The sequence below is a fragment of the Cheilinus undulatus genome, linkage group 1 (genome assembly GCF_018320785.1).
Source record: "Cheilinus undulatus linkage group 1, ASM1832078v1, whole genome shotgun sequence".
Classification (NCBI taxonomy): domain Eukaryota; kingdom Metazoa; phylum Chordata; class Actinopteri; order Labriformes; family Labridae; genus Cheilinus; species Cheilinus undulatus.
In genome coordinates this window covers 44,707,157-44,722,861 of record NC_054865.1, presented here as the reverse complement: position 1 = coordinate 44,722,861, position 15,705 = coordinate 44,707,157, and the positions used below count along the sequence as shown (strand labels likewise).

At 39.0% G+C, this 15,705-nt stretch overlaps 1 protein-coding gene across 2 annotated transcripts in view; it reads left to right on the top strand.

The window, feature by feature from the left end:
* The window catches only part of ly75 (lymphocyte antigen 75), a 43,734-nt gene that overhangs the window by 2,875 nt on the left and 25,154 nt on the right, over nt 1–15,705 (top strand). The window contains exons 2-11 of one of the 2 annotated variants that reach the window (XM_041794364.1): nt 246–617; nt 4,759–4,932; nt 5,154–5,315; nt 8,422–8,541; nt 8,733–8,747; nt 9,322–9,459; nt 12,960–13,163; nt 13,288–13,448; nt 13,567–13,674; nt 14,174–14,262. In XM_041794364.1, coding sequence (XP_041650298.1) covers nt 246–617; nt 4,759–4,932; nt 5,154–5,315; nt 8,422–8,541; nt 8,733–8,747; nt 9,322–9,459; nt 12,960–13,163; nt 13,288–13,448; nt 13,567–13,674; nt 14,174–14,262 — 1,543 coding nt within the window. The remainder of the gene's footprint in view (nt 1–245; nt 618–4,758; nt 4,933–5,153; nt 5,316–8,421; nt 8,542–8,732; nt 8,748–9,321; nt 9,460–12,959; nt 13,164–13,287; nt 13,449–13,566; nt 13,675–14,173; nt 14,263–15,705) is intronic. The other variant, XM_041794372.1, reaches the window with a different exon arrangement.

Here is a 15,705-nt window from a genome sequence, read left to right as displayed (position 1 = left end):
GGTACTGAGAGTAGATTAATGAGAATAAAAATGAATTTTCTTTACTCAAGCATCAGGTTTGCAACATAACAAATGTGAACGAAGTGAAGGGGTCTGAATTCTTTCTGAATGCACTGTAAATGAGGTGATTATTGACTGTAAACTGATGGCAGAAAGTTGTCTGCATCTTGAAAAGGCGCTCAACAGATTTTGAGGTGAAGTTGGTCAGTAATTTTCATGTGGTGTTTCCTTTCCCCCCTCTGCAGATGAGGATGCTTTCACCATCCAGCACACAAGCACAGGGAAGTGCCTGGGCACGGGGGCTTCCACAAACATCACTCTCCTCCCCTGTGACCCAAAAAACAGAACTCAACTGTGGAAGTGGGGATCAGGTCACCGGCTCTTCCATGTTGCCACGTCGCTCTGCTTGGCGTTGGATGTCCCGACCAAGACGCTGTCCCTGGTGGACTGTGGCGCAAACATCCTGCTAGTGTGGCGCTGCCTGGATGGGACTGTCTACACTGTTTATCAGATGGGTCTGGCAGCCAGCGATGGCAAAATCATCGCCAAACGGGAGACCAATGACACTTGGGTAAGAGGAGGATCTGAAGCCAACATCTGCCAGAAACCATATCGTGGTGAGTGTGGTCGCTTTTATCCTATCTAAAACAGAAAAGCCTTCACACATTGTAGATGTGAGTTCTGGGATAAGTACTTTAAGCTTTCCATTATGAAGCTCCAAGGACCCACTAATGCAGCCAGGGAATGAAAGTAGTGCTCAATTCAGTTTGTGTTGAGTAAAGCACCTAAAATTCTGCTTTCCTACCTCGTGATGCATTACACCCTTGTAAATAAGCTGTTACCTCCTCTGGCTTTTGTGCCACACAACCAAACAGGTTTTTTTACATTTTAAACCAAGCCTTACTCCTAGATAATTTTCATTCCAGTGAATTATCACTTCTTTTGTCAGGAAAACAACATGTTGTAAATTGTTAGTTAAGGTTTATTACCGCCTCTTAAACATGTATGTGTCTCAAATTTAATCTGTCTTTTGAATTTTAGGGCAATTTTCAGCTTGTTTCATGTTAGTGCTCATACAGTCATGTGTAGCAGGTATTTGTGTTGAAGTCAGTACAGGATTTTACTTTTATGTTCGGAGTTGTTGGTCACTGTGTAACTCAGCTGACCCAGTTTTATGAAATAAAACGCTAAAATATGTTACTGAAGTCTAATCCATAACTGGGAAAGCTGAATTATCATTTCTAAGACATACAATGGCTTGCAAAATTAATCATACCCTTTGGACTTTCACATTTCTTCATCTTACAGCCACAAAACATTAATATATTTTATTTGGATTTCATGCGATAGATCAACATAAAGTGTTGCATAATTGTGAAGTGGAAGGAAGATTATATATGGCTTTCAACATTTTTTACTAACAAAAATCTGAAAAGTGTGGTGTGCAAAAGTATTCAGCCCCCTGGAGTTAATACTTTGTAGAGCCATCTTTCGCTGCAATTACTGCTGCAAGTCTTTTGGGGTATGTCTCTGCCAACTTTGCACATCTAGAGACAGAAATGTTTGCACATTCCCCTGCAAAATAGCCCAAGCTCAGGCAGACTTGATAGAGAGTGTCTGTGAACAGCCGTTATCAAGTCTCACCACAGATTCTCAATGGGATTCTGGTCTGGACTTCGACTGGGCCCTTCTAACACATGAATATGCCTCAATCTAAACCATTCCATTGTAGCTCTGGCTGTATGTTTAGGGTCGTTGTCCTGCTGGAAGGTGAATCTCCGCCACAGTCTCAAGTCTTTTGCGGATTCTTACACGTTTTCCTCCAAGATTGCCCCGTATTTGATTCCATCCATCTCGCCATCTACTCTGACAAGCTTCCATGTCGTAATGGAAGAAAAGCATCCCCACAGCATGATGCTGCCACCCCCATGTTTCACGGTGGGGATGTTGTGGTCAGGGTGATGTGCAGTTTTAGTTTTCCGCCACACATAGTGCCTTGCAGGCCATAAAGTTCAATTTTGGTCTCGTCTGACCAAATCACTTTCTTCCACATGTTTGGTGTGTCCCCCACATAGCTTTTGGCAAACCGCAAACAAGACTCCTCACAGCTTTTTTCCAACAATGTCTTTCTTCTTGCTACTCTTCCATAAAGGCCAGATTTGTGGAGTGCATGACTAATAGTTGTCCTGTGGACAGGTACTCCCACCTGAGCTGTGGATCTCTGCAGCTCCTCTAGAGTTACAATGGGCCTCTTTGTTGCATCTCTGATCAATGCTCTCCTTGCCTGGCGTGTAAGTTTAGGTGGGCAGCCATTTCTCGGTAGGTTTGTAGTTGTGCCATGCTCTTTCCATTTTCAGATGATGGATTAAACAGTGCTCTGTGAGATTTTCAAAGTTTAGGATAATTTTTTATAGCCTAACTCTGCTTAAAACTCCTACACAACTTTATCCCTGACCTGTCTGGTGTGTTCCTTGGTCTTCATGATGCTGTTTGTTCACTTATGTTCTCTAACATATGTCTGAGGCCTTCACAGAACAGCTTTTTTTATACCAAGATTAGATTACAGATTATATTACACAGAGGTGGACTCCATTTACTAATTAGGTGACTTCTGAAGCCAGTAGGTTGCCCTGGATTTTATTCATGGGTATCAGACTCCAGGGAGCTCAGTACTTTTGCACACCACACTTTTCAGATTTTTTTTTGTAAAATTTTTGAAAACCATGTGTAATTTTCCTTCCACTTCACAATTGTGTGCCACTTTGCGTTTGTCTATCACGCAAAACCCCAATAAAATATATTTATGTTTGTGGTTGTAATGTGAAGAAATGTGGAAAAGTTCAAGGGGTATAAATACTAATATTATTTGTGTTGTCAATACCTTTTGGCTTCTGTTTTGATGTTAATGATTCAAAAAACAATAAAAAAAAATTGATCAGAAAAATTCACTACTCTAATCAGAAACTGTCAGAAATTGTCAAGCCATGAAACAGCTGAAAAATTTCTTGTCAGTAAAATAATTTTCTGATATTTATTTTGATGTTGATTCACATGGTCCAGAAAATAGTTTTCAGTGGTATTTTCTCTCTTTACAATGTAATATAGAAGCTGGTGGGTGAGGACCCAAAAGTTGTAAGCAGAGTGCTTTTCGGTAGATAGGAGGTCTGCCTGAAGAACAAAACTGCATCAAGAACAGGTGCATCTCAAAAAATTAGAATAGATTGCCCTAAAGATGAGCAATTAGACTAGTCAGTGTTATTGGGATCTGGTAGGAGGGAGTTCCCATGGTGGTCTAGCAGGCAGGTGGGTCAGTGAGGTGAATTGAAGAAGAAGACCTGCGAGTGTTTGAGAGTGCATCAATGTTCAGGAGGTCAGAAATGTGCAGAGGAGCAAGCTAATTGATGGCCTTAAAGGTGGAATCTTAAAATCAATGCAGTAGTTGACTGGGAGCCAACAGAGAAACAGGAGTGATGTGATTAATGCACAGGATCTGGAGACGATGAGAGCAGCAGAACTCTAGACCATTTGGAATTTATAAAGAGATGTGTGAAGCAGATCAAGAAGAAGGGAGTTGGAAAAGTCAGTGCCAAAGTTGATCAAGGTGTAAATGAGAATGGCAGCACAAGAGATGTAAAATGAATTTACCCTTGATTGCGATCTCAATATTGGCTTTCCCACAATCAAAGAAACATGATTGATGATAGTTTATATGCATTTATATGTGTGCTTTGCCCATAGAAATCTTCATGTGGTCCACTGCTGGGAATACAGTCATTGAGCTGAAATACATTAGCATATTTACGTAGCATTAGGTTACATGTCATGCCGTCTATTCTCTGTATTTTTCTCAAATGCTGATATCAGCTTAACTTGTTTTCATTCAGTTCTTATCTCGACAGAGATGGATAGACGCACTCTAAAATATCTATCCATCCATTTCCTATACCGCCCCTATTTCGGGGGCTGGAGCCTATTTCAGCTGTCACTGGGCGAGAGGTGAGGTACAGCCGGACTGGTCACCAGTCCACAGGGCGGACATGCAGATCTCTAAAATATCAATATTGAAATTGTAACTTCAATATTTATGAAAACGATCATGGTTATCATTTTGGCCTATACCATGCAGGCCTGGGCGGCACTGTTGGATGTGAGGGACAGCCTAAGGTGATTGAAGTGTGTAGACCAAGTAACATTGATTTGGATTTGATTTGGAATTTCCCCTTGTGGGACTAATAAAGGAATGTCTTATTGATGTGAGCTTAGAGGATAGTGTGTTGTCAAGTGTGACACCCAAAGTCTGAACCTGGGGGAGGAAGGAACTGAGGAATTATCAGTTGTTTGATTCTTGTTAAGATAGATTTTAGTGCTAATTATAAAGAACTTCAGTTTGGGGTGAGTGGTTAGGTCGCATCCCATGTTTGCCAGGGGCCAAGTCCAGTCTGTGGCTTCTTTCCCACATGTTTCTCCTCCACTCTCTCATCCCTGTTACCAATCCACAGTCTTCCTCACTAAATAAAGACATAAAAAGACCAAAACTATATCTTTTTAAAAGGAAAAAGAACTTGTGTTTTATCACTGTGAGGACTCTTGAGACAAGGATGTGTTTCGAATGGATTCTACAACAAGACACGGAATTTCACTTTTAACCAGTAACTGTCCATCCATGATTGTTTTCCTTTTTTCTTACAAATGACATAAAACTGCAGAGACTTGTGATTTGTCTTTGACTTTGTCTACTTCACTCTCCTCTCTGTGCAGTTGTCCACACCATGGATGGGAACGCTTTTGGTGCTCCTTGTGATTTCCCCTTTAAATACAATGGCAGCTGGTATCACGGATGCCTCCCAGATGAAGATTTTCCCAGCCTTTCCTGGTGTGCCACCACATCAGACTTCAACCAAGATGGAAAGAGAGGAACCTGTCTGATACCTGGCATGTTACAATCTTTATTTCAGCGATGTCTTACACATTCACTGGATCCTGAAAACTTAAATTTGCTCCGTTTTAAAATGTTGCTGTTAGAAGATCTTATTTCATGCCAATATGGTTATTTCTTAAATGTATTATTCTGTGTAATACTTTATACAGAATTTACAAAACAGTATAACACATAGTTCCTCACATTTACGCTAACCCTGTCTCTGGCTTTGCAGAGGAAGGCTGTCAGACTCTGTTCGCTGGGCCGGAAGGGGACTCCTGCTATGAGTTTGTTTCCACAGCCACTGTGACCTGGCAGGAAGCTCTGGATTCATGTCGCAGTCAGGGAGCCGATTTGCTGAGCGTGTCTGGGCCCGAGGATCTCCGCTCCAAAACCTGTGAGACTGATTTACTTTTTATCATTTCATAATCTTTACTTCTTTCTCTCCAGTTATAAGCTAACAAAAACACAATTCTAAGTCATCAGCATAATTACATGCTCAGCATTAAATCAACTACAACACCTTTGGAAGTTTAAAAGACAGATTAAAAATAAACTCTTTTCTAAATATATAATTGGATCTGTGTGTCTCAAAGCCCTGGACTCAAAATTACACCTCTTGAGAACTATGAAAAAAAAAACACTTTATGTTGAAGGCCACCCTTGCCCCCTCTGTTTGATTAAGATTTAAAGAGACAAAACAGAAGATGGAGCATCTGCTTTATTCATGGCCAAAACCACACAAAATGAAGGCATTAAAATTATCAAAGTTATCTGTGTTGATTTTTGGGCATGTGGTCAATAACAGATCATGTATGTTGTCTTATTTAGTTGAGAAAAATGCATTTATTTGCTTCAAAACTATGTTGAGGCTGAATCAGTAAGTCTTTTTTTCTTACAAGTCATCTTCTGAATGTGATGACCTTATTTTTATGTTGCTCCTTCAGCTAAGCTTTCTTATGTCTTATATGGTAGTCCCTCTTTCTTTAAAGATACTTCAGAAATGTGAAGTGAAGCTAAAATGACTAAAACCATCTTTATTTCTGTGACAGCATGACCTTTTTACTATGCAGTTCTCACTTAAAATGCCTGCTAGGTGTGTTGTTCTCCCAATTGACCTCAGCCTTTTCAGGGAAAGTGGTCAGGTTTTGCTGTAACTGCCATTAATTTGTCAGTCACATGTTGCAGATGACAAGTGGTGTGAGCAAGGATGTTGAGAAAGCGCTCTCTTTCTGCATTTTCCGTCCTCTTTTTTGTTCCTCTATAGATACTTCTTTTTGTCATTCAGTCCTGTGCATTATGTTTTTTTAGAAGACCTATGAAACACTTTCAGCAAGTTAATGGCCAAGGAGCTTTTAAGGTAAAGAATAAATCATCAAGATTAGTAAGATCAAACAAAATAGGATTTTGAATAATACATCAAATAATTCACTTACAGGTGACACATTTGTAGAGTACCCTTTTTCTGACAACACAAAATCTGATTGTCTTTTCAGAACAACAGACATGTGCGTTTAGCTAACTAAACAGTGGTCGATACAACTAATTACTTATCATTTTTTATTATTTCAGACCTGCAGTCCTTGCCAACTGCTACATCTAAAATGTAACAATGCTATTTACTGCTAGTAGCCACTGTTCCTCCAGTTAAAGGCTACTGCCGTGCTACTGTAATGCTCTTTAACCCAATGTAAACGACAGTGAACTGATAGCATTGATATCTCATAAAAACAGCACAGGTTAGCACTGTTTTGATCTAGAAAATGGGAATAAAATTGTATGCATATTGTATGTGTGTATTTAGAAAGTTAATGTGACAGGGACAATGCAAATTACATAGTGCAACAAACAAGCAAATTAAATAGCAAGAATGTGTACGTTAACCTGCAAAGAGGACTGAAGACTGTCAGTGCTAGCATTGCTAATGTTAGCCACATTCTGCAAACAACTTTGCATCGTTTAGCAACTGTTGCTGTGATCTATCTAAAAGAAATTGCCCTCCGTTTTGATTGTTTCCTGAGTATTTTCTTCACTTTAGACTAGCTGACTTAATGCTCTAACAATTTACGTTCACTTGGATGTGAAATTATTTCACTAAAATTGTCCCTTTTGATAAGACCAACCCATCTGGGTACTTTGCCCAAAAAATGCTAACCCCTCCCCCCTCTGAAGGAAAACATCCCATAAAAATGAATGGCAGTAAGTGGGAAAGATTTGGTTATTAGGGATTTAAAAGTCTAAAATATGAAAACCGTACAGTTATAGATGTAGTGTCTGTTCATGAGTGTCTGTTCAGACTGTCTCTGTCAAACTGGACAACCAGTCCAATCTTGTGACTGGAGCTGTCATAAACCAACATCACATACCCTATGTGTGTTGGATCGTAACACTTGGATGTACTTGATAAGTTAGCTGTAAGTGTTATTTAGGTAAATTTTACTATTGTTACCTCCGCCAAGGAGGTTATGTGATCAGGTGGTTTTGTTTGTTCGTTTGTTTGTTAGTTTGTCTGTTAGTTTGTTAGCAACATAACTCAAAAAGTCATGGACGGATTTTCAGGAAGTTTTCAGGAAATGTCAGAAATGCATAAGGAAGAACTGATTAGATTTTGGGAGTGATCCGGATCACCACCTGGATCCAGGAATTTTTTAAAGGATTCTGTACAATTGGGAGATAGGGCTAATGGCGGAGGTCTGCACTGTTACCACTTTACACCAGGAGATGGCGGACATGAGTAACTTATTCAAAGTTTTGGAGTTTATAGAGTTTGAAAGACGCACGTCCAGTCAAGGAGACGAGTTGGAGCGTAACAGGGGGAAAGACAGCGAATTGTAGCAAGAATACTCACAATGCTGGGAGGAATAGAGGAATATCCACCCTCTGCCATGACTTCCACACATAGCGAAGCCAATGCTTTGCCTCACCGTGTCCCCACCCCACTGGGGAGGGAGTAATCGGTGAATTAGATTTTGGGAGTGATCCGGATCACCGTCTGGATCCAGGAATGTTTTCAAAGGATTCTTCACTATTGGGAGATGGGCTAATGGCGGAGGTCTGTGCTCTCTGAGTGCTTTTCTAGTTTTGTAATTAATTTTTTTCTTCTTAAAAATATGTCATTCCATCCATCAATAAGTAAATTTAGAGGGTGTTTCATAGCCATCTTCTATAATATCTCATGTTTTTAAGTCAGTGCGACATGCTGGTTTAGAGTGGACGGTTTGCTCTTCATATTTGCAACACATATTTTGTGGCAGTTTGAAACCACATCAAGTGAGACAGAGAGTGAGCATTTTCCTTTAAAGGCAAACTGACGGTCTTTAATCATCCCTGGTTTGACATTTTAAGCCAGGGTTCTTTTTAAAAATTGAATTCTGTGTTGAGGAGTTGATATTACTACAAGTTATTTCTCCCATGTCTTAACTTGATAATTCGTGTTATCTCAGACTTATCATTCCCTTGTGATAAATGTAAAACCCTGTGTGCTTTTATGTTGCATTGTGCAGTTTTGGCTGGCCTTGACAGAATGCCTGAGAGGATGTGGATCGGCCTTCATCAGTTAGACACTTCCCAGGGCTGGCAGTGGTCAGACGGTTCCCCTTTTTCTGTTCTGCGCTGGGAGGAAGGTAATTATAGATACTGTTTTGAGTTACTTTCAATTTTTTGCCACATTTTGACAGTTAAATGCTGATTGGATTGAAAAAGGTGTAACTTATAGATTTAACAACTTGTATTGCTGGTTTTTCCTGCTACAAGCAGTTACCATTGGTACATTGCATCACCTCTTATTTTTTATGTTTCCTGTCTGCCTCCCCAGAACTGTCTGATAAAGGTTAGCCATGAAAAAAGGGCAAAACAGATTTTGCACTTTCATTTTGCAGTGCTAGGATCTGTGTAACTGCTGTGAACCAGTTTGTTTCCAGAAACACCTGCTCTTCTAAGCACTCTAAAACCCTGCTTGTTGTGAGCTGCTATCGGTGCTACCCTCCAAATAAAGTAATAAAGTGAAACTTGGTGACAGTCAGACAAACAATGAGGCCAGTGTTAAGAGAAGCTGATTGTGCCTTGTTTTTGGACACAGTGTGGCATGGGGATTGTTGGTGTTTCTGAATAACCCATTAATAGCTTTGAATGGAAGGCTTTATGAAACCTTGTAGCTATTGTGTTAAGTTGGCTGTTTGTTTGGCTAATGTTTTTCTTACACTGTAGTTTGAATGTATGCAGCCATCTGGCCTTCAACTTATATGAGCTCCTTGCTGTAGCTGTAGCTTACAATAAATCCATTTTTATACCCTCAGCTCTGTGTTGAACTGTCACTGCAGCATTTACTTTAGAAAGAAGAAGCTCCTCTCTCTGCTGTCACAGTCATTGTGCCATTGTGTTTCTATTTAATGTGTGTTTGACAGGAATGCCATCCTCAGGATTGATCGAGTCAGACTGCGGTGTCCTTAACACAAAACAGAATTACGAATCTGAGTCATGCAACAAACGTCTGCCATACATCTGCAAGAAAAGTGTCAACACTTCTCACACAGAAACAACAGGTCGGTTCCCCTCGCCTTCTCTTTTATTCTCTCTTCTTAGACCTATAAAGCAAAAGCAATTATGAATGTAAAGTTTGCCAAGTAAGGTTTTAGATACATGCAGTATTTCTTCTCTTTAGGACTACTTAAATATTTTTTTCTTGTATTGTAGCTTGCAGTCAAAGCACTGAGACTTGCTCTGGTGTTTCTGTCTCTTAAGTCCTGTGTGACCTTTTTTTGCACACAGAAGCATTTCTGTATGCTATTTGGGGAAAAGACACTAGAGCTTCTAGCTTACAAGGATGTTGCATTCATCAGCTTTAGAGCACAGGTACAAACAATTCAGTTTAAGAACAGTTGCATGAATCTGCCTAAAAAAAGTTCAAGTAATAAAAGGAAACTGAGGATAGTAAAGAACAAGATAATTAAGATAATAAGGAGAATATGACCTCAGATTATATCAAGTAAATAGGAGATAAAAGCATGTTAGTATTTACTATTTGATATAAACCATAGACTATATTAAGAATGGATGCAGAGTTTCTTTTATTTGTTTTCTTGTGACAAGGGACAATGCACATTAATGAACATGAACATGTCAATGTGCCAGATTGTAGCCATAGGCTAGTTTCCATCTGTGGTTCCCGGTAGGTTGATGGTATATAAGACAAAATGACCAGCAGTCCTCAACGACCTAATATTTGCTACAGATAGCCTTATATGACCAATAACCTGCTTTAACAGCAGTAAAGCATACAAAAATAGTAACACTGATATAGCTTTATGTCTGTGCGAAGGCAGGACTGAAGACACATTTTGATTTCCATCCCTAACCCAAGACAGAGACAGTAGAAGCTAAGCAGGTAAACCAGAGTTATTGTTACCCTGTTATTATAGCCAGCTTGACACATTATTCATGACCAGACCTTGAAAATGACTGCAGAAAGACATTATTTTATTTGTCTTTGTGTATGTTGTCTAAACAAATATAATGAAAATTGTGAACTTTTCCTGATCCACATGCAGTTAGTTGGACAATGTATGCCTATGTTAAAAACATAAACAACAGCAGCACTTAGCATCACATTAGCACCATTAGCTCTAAATGAGCCCGTGCGCATTAGCTACGACTATAACTTGGCTAACAAGAGCCACATACCATCCTCTACTTACAAAACCAATAAATCATCCCAGCAAATAACCAGTCAGTGCTCTGTTAACCAAACACCACCATAAAACTCTGCATCACAAGTTAAAATAGAGTCTTACTATCAATTGTCCTTTATTAGTTCTAACAAAATGATGATCTCAACTGTAACTGCCACTTAAACAGTAAAATCCAACCATTTTTCATTGGAGTTGACCAAAAGAAAGACAAAAGCATTCACTTTGGTTAGTTCAGTACAGTACTCCTCCGATCAATGCCTCTTCCCAAACCACTGCTGCTAATTAGCCAGGATGCCCCAAGCATGAACACCCAGCTACTGGGAAGTGAGACAGTGCTCTTGCCAGTGGCCCCAACAATCCACGCCATGCAATGCATGGCATGATTCTATATTGAATACAATTCTGCTTAGTCACAGAATTGGTCATAGGATTTACTCACTTATTTAAGTAAGCCACAACTCTCTGATCAGCCCAGGCCCATCCTCATCCCGATGATAGAACACCAGCCCCTGCATCAGTGTTCATCTGTACTTTCCTTTGTTTTGGCTTCTTTATACCTGCATCGATGACAAAGTCAAAATCCTTCCATACCATCAACTTCTCTGCATAGTTTTCAGTAGCTCTAAACTTCTCAGAGATAGGCTTTGTTTGACATAATCCATGTTGATCACATGGAAATTCACAGCCTGAATCAGCCGTGTGCTGCCTACAACCACAGCTCCAAACCAGAGTCAGTTGTAGTAAAATTACTTTGAGTTTATATTAAATGATTCTTGCAATATATCTTCTGTATCTTCTAGGTAACACCATAAATAGTATGTAATTATTCACTATTTACGCTTTTAGTAACTGGTATATATTTCCCCCGCTGATATTCTTATCTGCCAGACTTCCACCTATGAAACCAGCTGAAGAGTGGTAAATGCCGGCTAACGGAGACTCTGTATGGATGTAGTCTTAGGGATTTTACCCTTTAGTTTCAAAAGAACCAGTGATGGCTTTCTGACAGACTTCAGCAAAAGTGTAAAACAAAATTAGAGTGCAGATGAAAACTCCAAAAGGCCAAACAGACTCTAAAACAAAACTACAGTAACAAAGCTTACTTGATAAGACTCAAAAAAAATCCAACTCCAAATTGTTACACAAAGGAAACAAAAACACAAAAGATTACAGGACTATATACCAATTCAAAGAGCGAGCAGAGACATGGAAAAAAACTGACACAAAAGATAAGATAAGATAGGATAAACTTTATTGCCCCTTGGAGAAATTTGTCATGGACATAAGTGCAGTGCTGCTCACAATCAATACATTCATCATGAAGAAAAAAACAAAACCAAACAGGCAATACATAGACAGACAGTGGTCCACAAAGGATAAATACACACAGGTTATTTAGAGACAGGTGAGACTAACTGCACAATCACTGTGGAGTGAATCCAGCAAGTTAAACTAGACATGAGGCACAAGGATAACAAAATAAAACAGGACATTAAGGGACCTGAACTAGAAAAAATCTTTCCATTAAACAAGGAACACAGGGCAGGTAAAAGCACAAATGAGACAGGAAAACCCTGGGAGCTAGACTTGGGAATAATCATCAATAAGCATTTAAATAAATTTTAAGACATGACACACAAGAGAACTCCAGAATAAACAAGAAACACCTAAGGCTGAACTTAATATGTGCACCCAAAGTTGAATTTATACAAAACACAGGAGAAATTACATGAGACACACCAGGAATTACCAGAAAATACAAACTAAAAATAGCCAAACATAAACTCATGAAAGCTTTTGTTATATCATAAATGCCATCTCAACATAACATATTGCTCCATAACAACATCTGTAATGTAGACAAGGAGGTGGATTGAAGGCAGGCCTTAAGCCATCTGTCAAACAGCTACAACATGTACAATCTAATATGAATTATCAACAATACAAAGCAACTGTTACTAAAAAGAGCTATTTACGCATAAATTGTTTCTAATTAGGCTGTAAACATGATGCTTCATGGTGTTCAAATTTTCCTTTTAACATGACACTTAAAGGGACTTCCTTGGCTTTTAAGTGGGGGTGGAAGGGGGTGGGTTTTTCTGATTCTTGGGGGGATTGTGGCCAGGCCAGGGGTACATATTTTTGTTAGAAAAGCCCGCAAAAGTGTGTTTTGCATAATATGTGACCTTTAAATCATATTACAAAGTCCCAGACAGTCCATACAATCATTTTAACACATTTCAGTCAAATCCATCAGTCAGTCCAAGCCACAGTAACTAAGTATAAGCTGTGATTGTGGGATGTGTGGATAATGGTCTGACTTGTCCTTTGTCTTAATTTCTCATTCTCTACAGAGTCTCTTGTTTACAAAGAAACCGTGTGTCAAGAAGGCTGGGTCCCATGGGACGGCTGGTGTTATAAACTGTTGAAGGACAAACCTCGAAACTTTACAGAGGCCCAGCTGCACTGTAACCTCACTGAAGGGGGAGGAGGAGGCTCTTTGGCTAGCTTTCACTCCATAGATAGCAAAGAGATGATCAGCACTAATTTTCATAGAGGTAATGAAAAATAAAAAAATAAGAGGAAATAAAATAAAAACAAAATAAAATGGTATCTCCAGAGAACCCTGCCCACACTCTTTAATTTGTCTAAATGATGTTCCTATGTGTTATGGTCCATCAGATGGCCTGTTTTTGGATGTGTGGATTGGTCTGTTTGGATTTGGCAGGACCACTACTGTCTTCAAATGGATCGACAGCGCACCTGTCACATTCACATATTGGGATCAAAATCAACCAGTTCAGCCCATCCAGGATACCAGCTGTGTCTTCTACTCTGGAGAGGTGTGTGTGTGGAGAGGGTGCTTTCATTGTTCTGTTTCTGTCCACTTTTGCTGTTGGTCTGCTGTAAACATTTTTTTTAAAAAGGCTGTGAAATCAACCCTGCGTCTGTTCTCTACAGCTTCATGCCTGGCGTGTTGGGGAATGCACAGTGAAGAAACCTTTCATGTGCCAGAAAAAAGGAAATGTTAAGGAATCTGCAGCACAGGCTGGATGTCGCTTTGAGGATGTGAGTATTTCCTGAATGAGGGGATTTTTAAGGGAAAGGTGGCAATAGTTTGCATTTTGTTTCAGATTTTGTTGGATGCTCATTGTGTGATTTAGGTACATACCCAAATATGGCAAATTAAAGACGTTTAAACTGTTTCTAAGCTCATATTTAGTCAGACAATACTTTTTTTTGCACATTTATATTTATGCATTTAGAAGACAAGTTTGTTGGATAACATTTGCCCAGTTTTGAGTATAAAGGAGGCCAAAGTCAGATTTGAAGTATGGTGACTTAATGTGAATAATAGATAAGACATAGCAGTTGCCTAACATAATAGGCTTAACATAATTTGCAAGTTCAGTTTAAAAGAAAAGATGCTTATGCTGATCTGATTGTTCTCAGTATCAATCCAGAAGGATGGACTTTATCAGAACTGTGATTGTGCATTAGAATAAAAGGCTTTAAACTGAATGAAGCAGGAAATATTTATAATTAATTAATGCTTTTAATCCTTCAGGGTTGGAGGAGACATGGCAACTCCTGTTATAAACTGAACACCGAACAAGTACACTTCAAAGATCACTGTAACATCACTATAAGAAACAGGTAGGAGTTTATTCTACTAAATCAAAACTCACATTGGCCCTCACTTATCAAACTCATGCAAAAACTAGCGCAGATTTAGATGTTGAAATCATCTCACGATAAGGTCCATGTGTGATTTATGAAGCATTCGTATCTGTCAAATCATGTATGAATGAACGACTGTTGATAAATACGGCAGCTGAAAACAGCTGCCATTTAAATAAAATACCCCTAGATATTCACAGTTCAGTCGGCCTGAGCTCCAGAGTTTATGACTTGTAGATATGTAATATGAGAAAGAAACCACATTTCAGGTCAGAGAAGATGACTGATGTTCAGATTACCATATAATCAATATTCTTTACATTTGAGTTAAAAAAAATAACTGCTTAGTTCTCTAGATGGTGAAACAAAAGCATGTTGTGGCTATTAAAATAAGCAGCACACAAGCAGGAGGCCAGCCTGAAACTGCCCCAAACTTAGAGTAGAGTGGCTGCGATACGTCAGCTTCAGATATTATTATTATTAATGTTATTAATGTAGGCTAACTGTAGGTGCCAGACAGTGATATGCTGTGTTGTGGCTGAGATGAACTGCTCTCTTCTGACTGTTCATGAGACTTAAAAAGATATATAAGAAAGCCTGAAATGTCCAGTAGCTAATTAAATAAGTAAAGTGTTTGTTATTATTTCTATTTCTAATTGGAATGGATTTCTTGACATATCAGTTGTAATACTTATATATTAGACACTGGATGAGCTCCTCTCTTACAGCCTTCAGTCGTGTGTCTACACGTAGTTACGTGCACAGTAGTGGATGACATCAGTTATTTAAATCTCCAGACTTGGTGATTGATTATGATGAAGTCTAATTTACTTTTGTGTTGTGTAGCAGCTCTTGGAAAAAAACACATCCTTGTTATACAGTTAAAAGTGTTGAAGTACTTCACTGCTCTTTCCATTAAACCCTTAGCCCAATTATAGTGGTCTTAAATATTTCCCATTTACAAAGCTAAATGTTAAAACTCAGTTTCATGAGTTTCATCTTTTCTGAATAACTTCAGTTTTTTTCTGTTTAAATCCTCCACCTGTGTATTTTATTTTTAAAATAAATCAATAAAGAAACGTCCATCAAATATACAAATAAGGAAATCAACTGAAAGTTTGCATGGCTCAAAATAATTGAAAAAGCAATGCTGCTTTCAGCTTGTCAAGGATTTGCTTTAGTATTGGTAGATTCTCCAAGTCATGTCTAATCCAACATCACCAGATTCGCGCTGCACAGTGAGTCTACACTGAGTTGAAAACTTGTGTACATGAGTTGAGACCTGGCATGAAATTTGAGTGAATTGTACGCTCACGTCCAGATTGATAAATGCAGATCTGTGTGAAAGATGAGGGCCAATGGCATTGCTTAGCTTATCTACATGTGAAACGTTTTGGCTGTCATTTTGGTAGAGGTTCT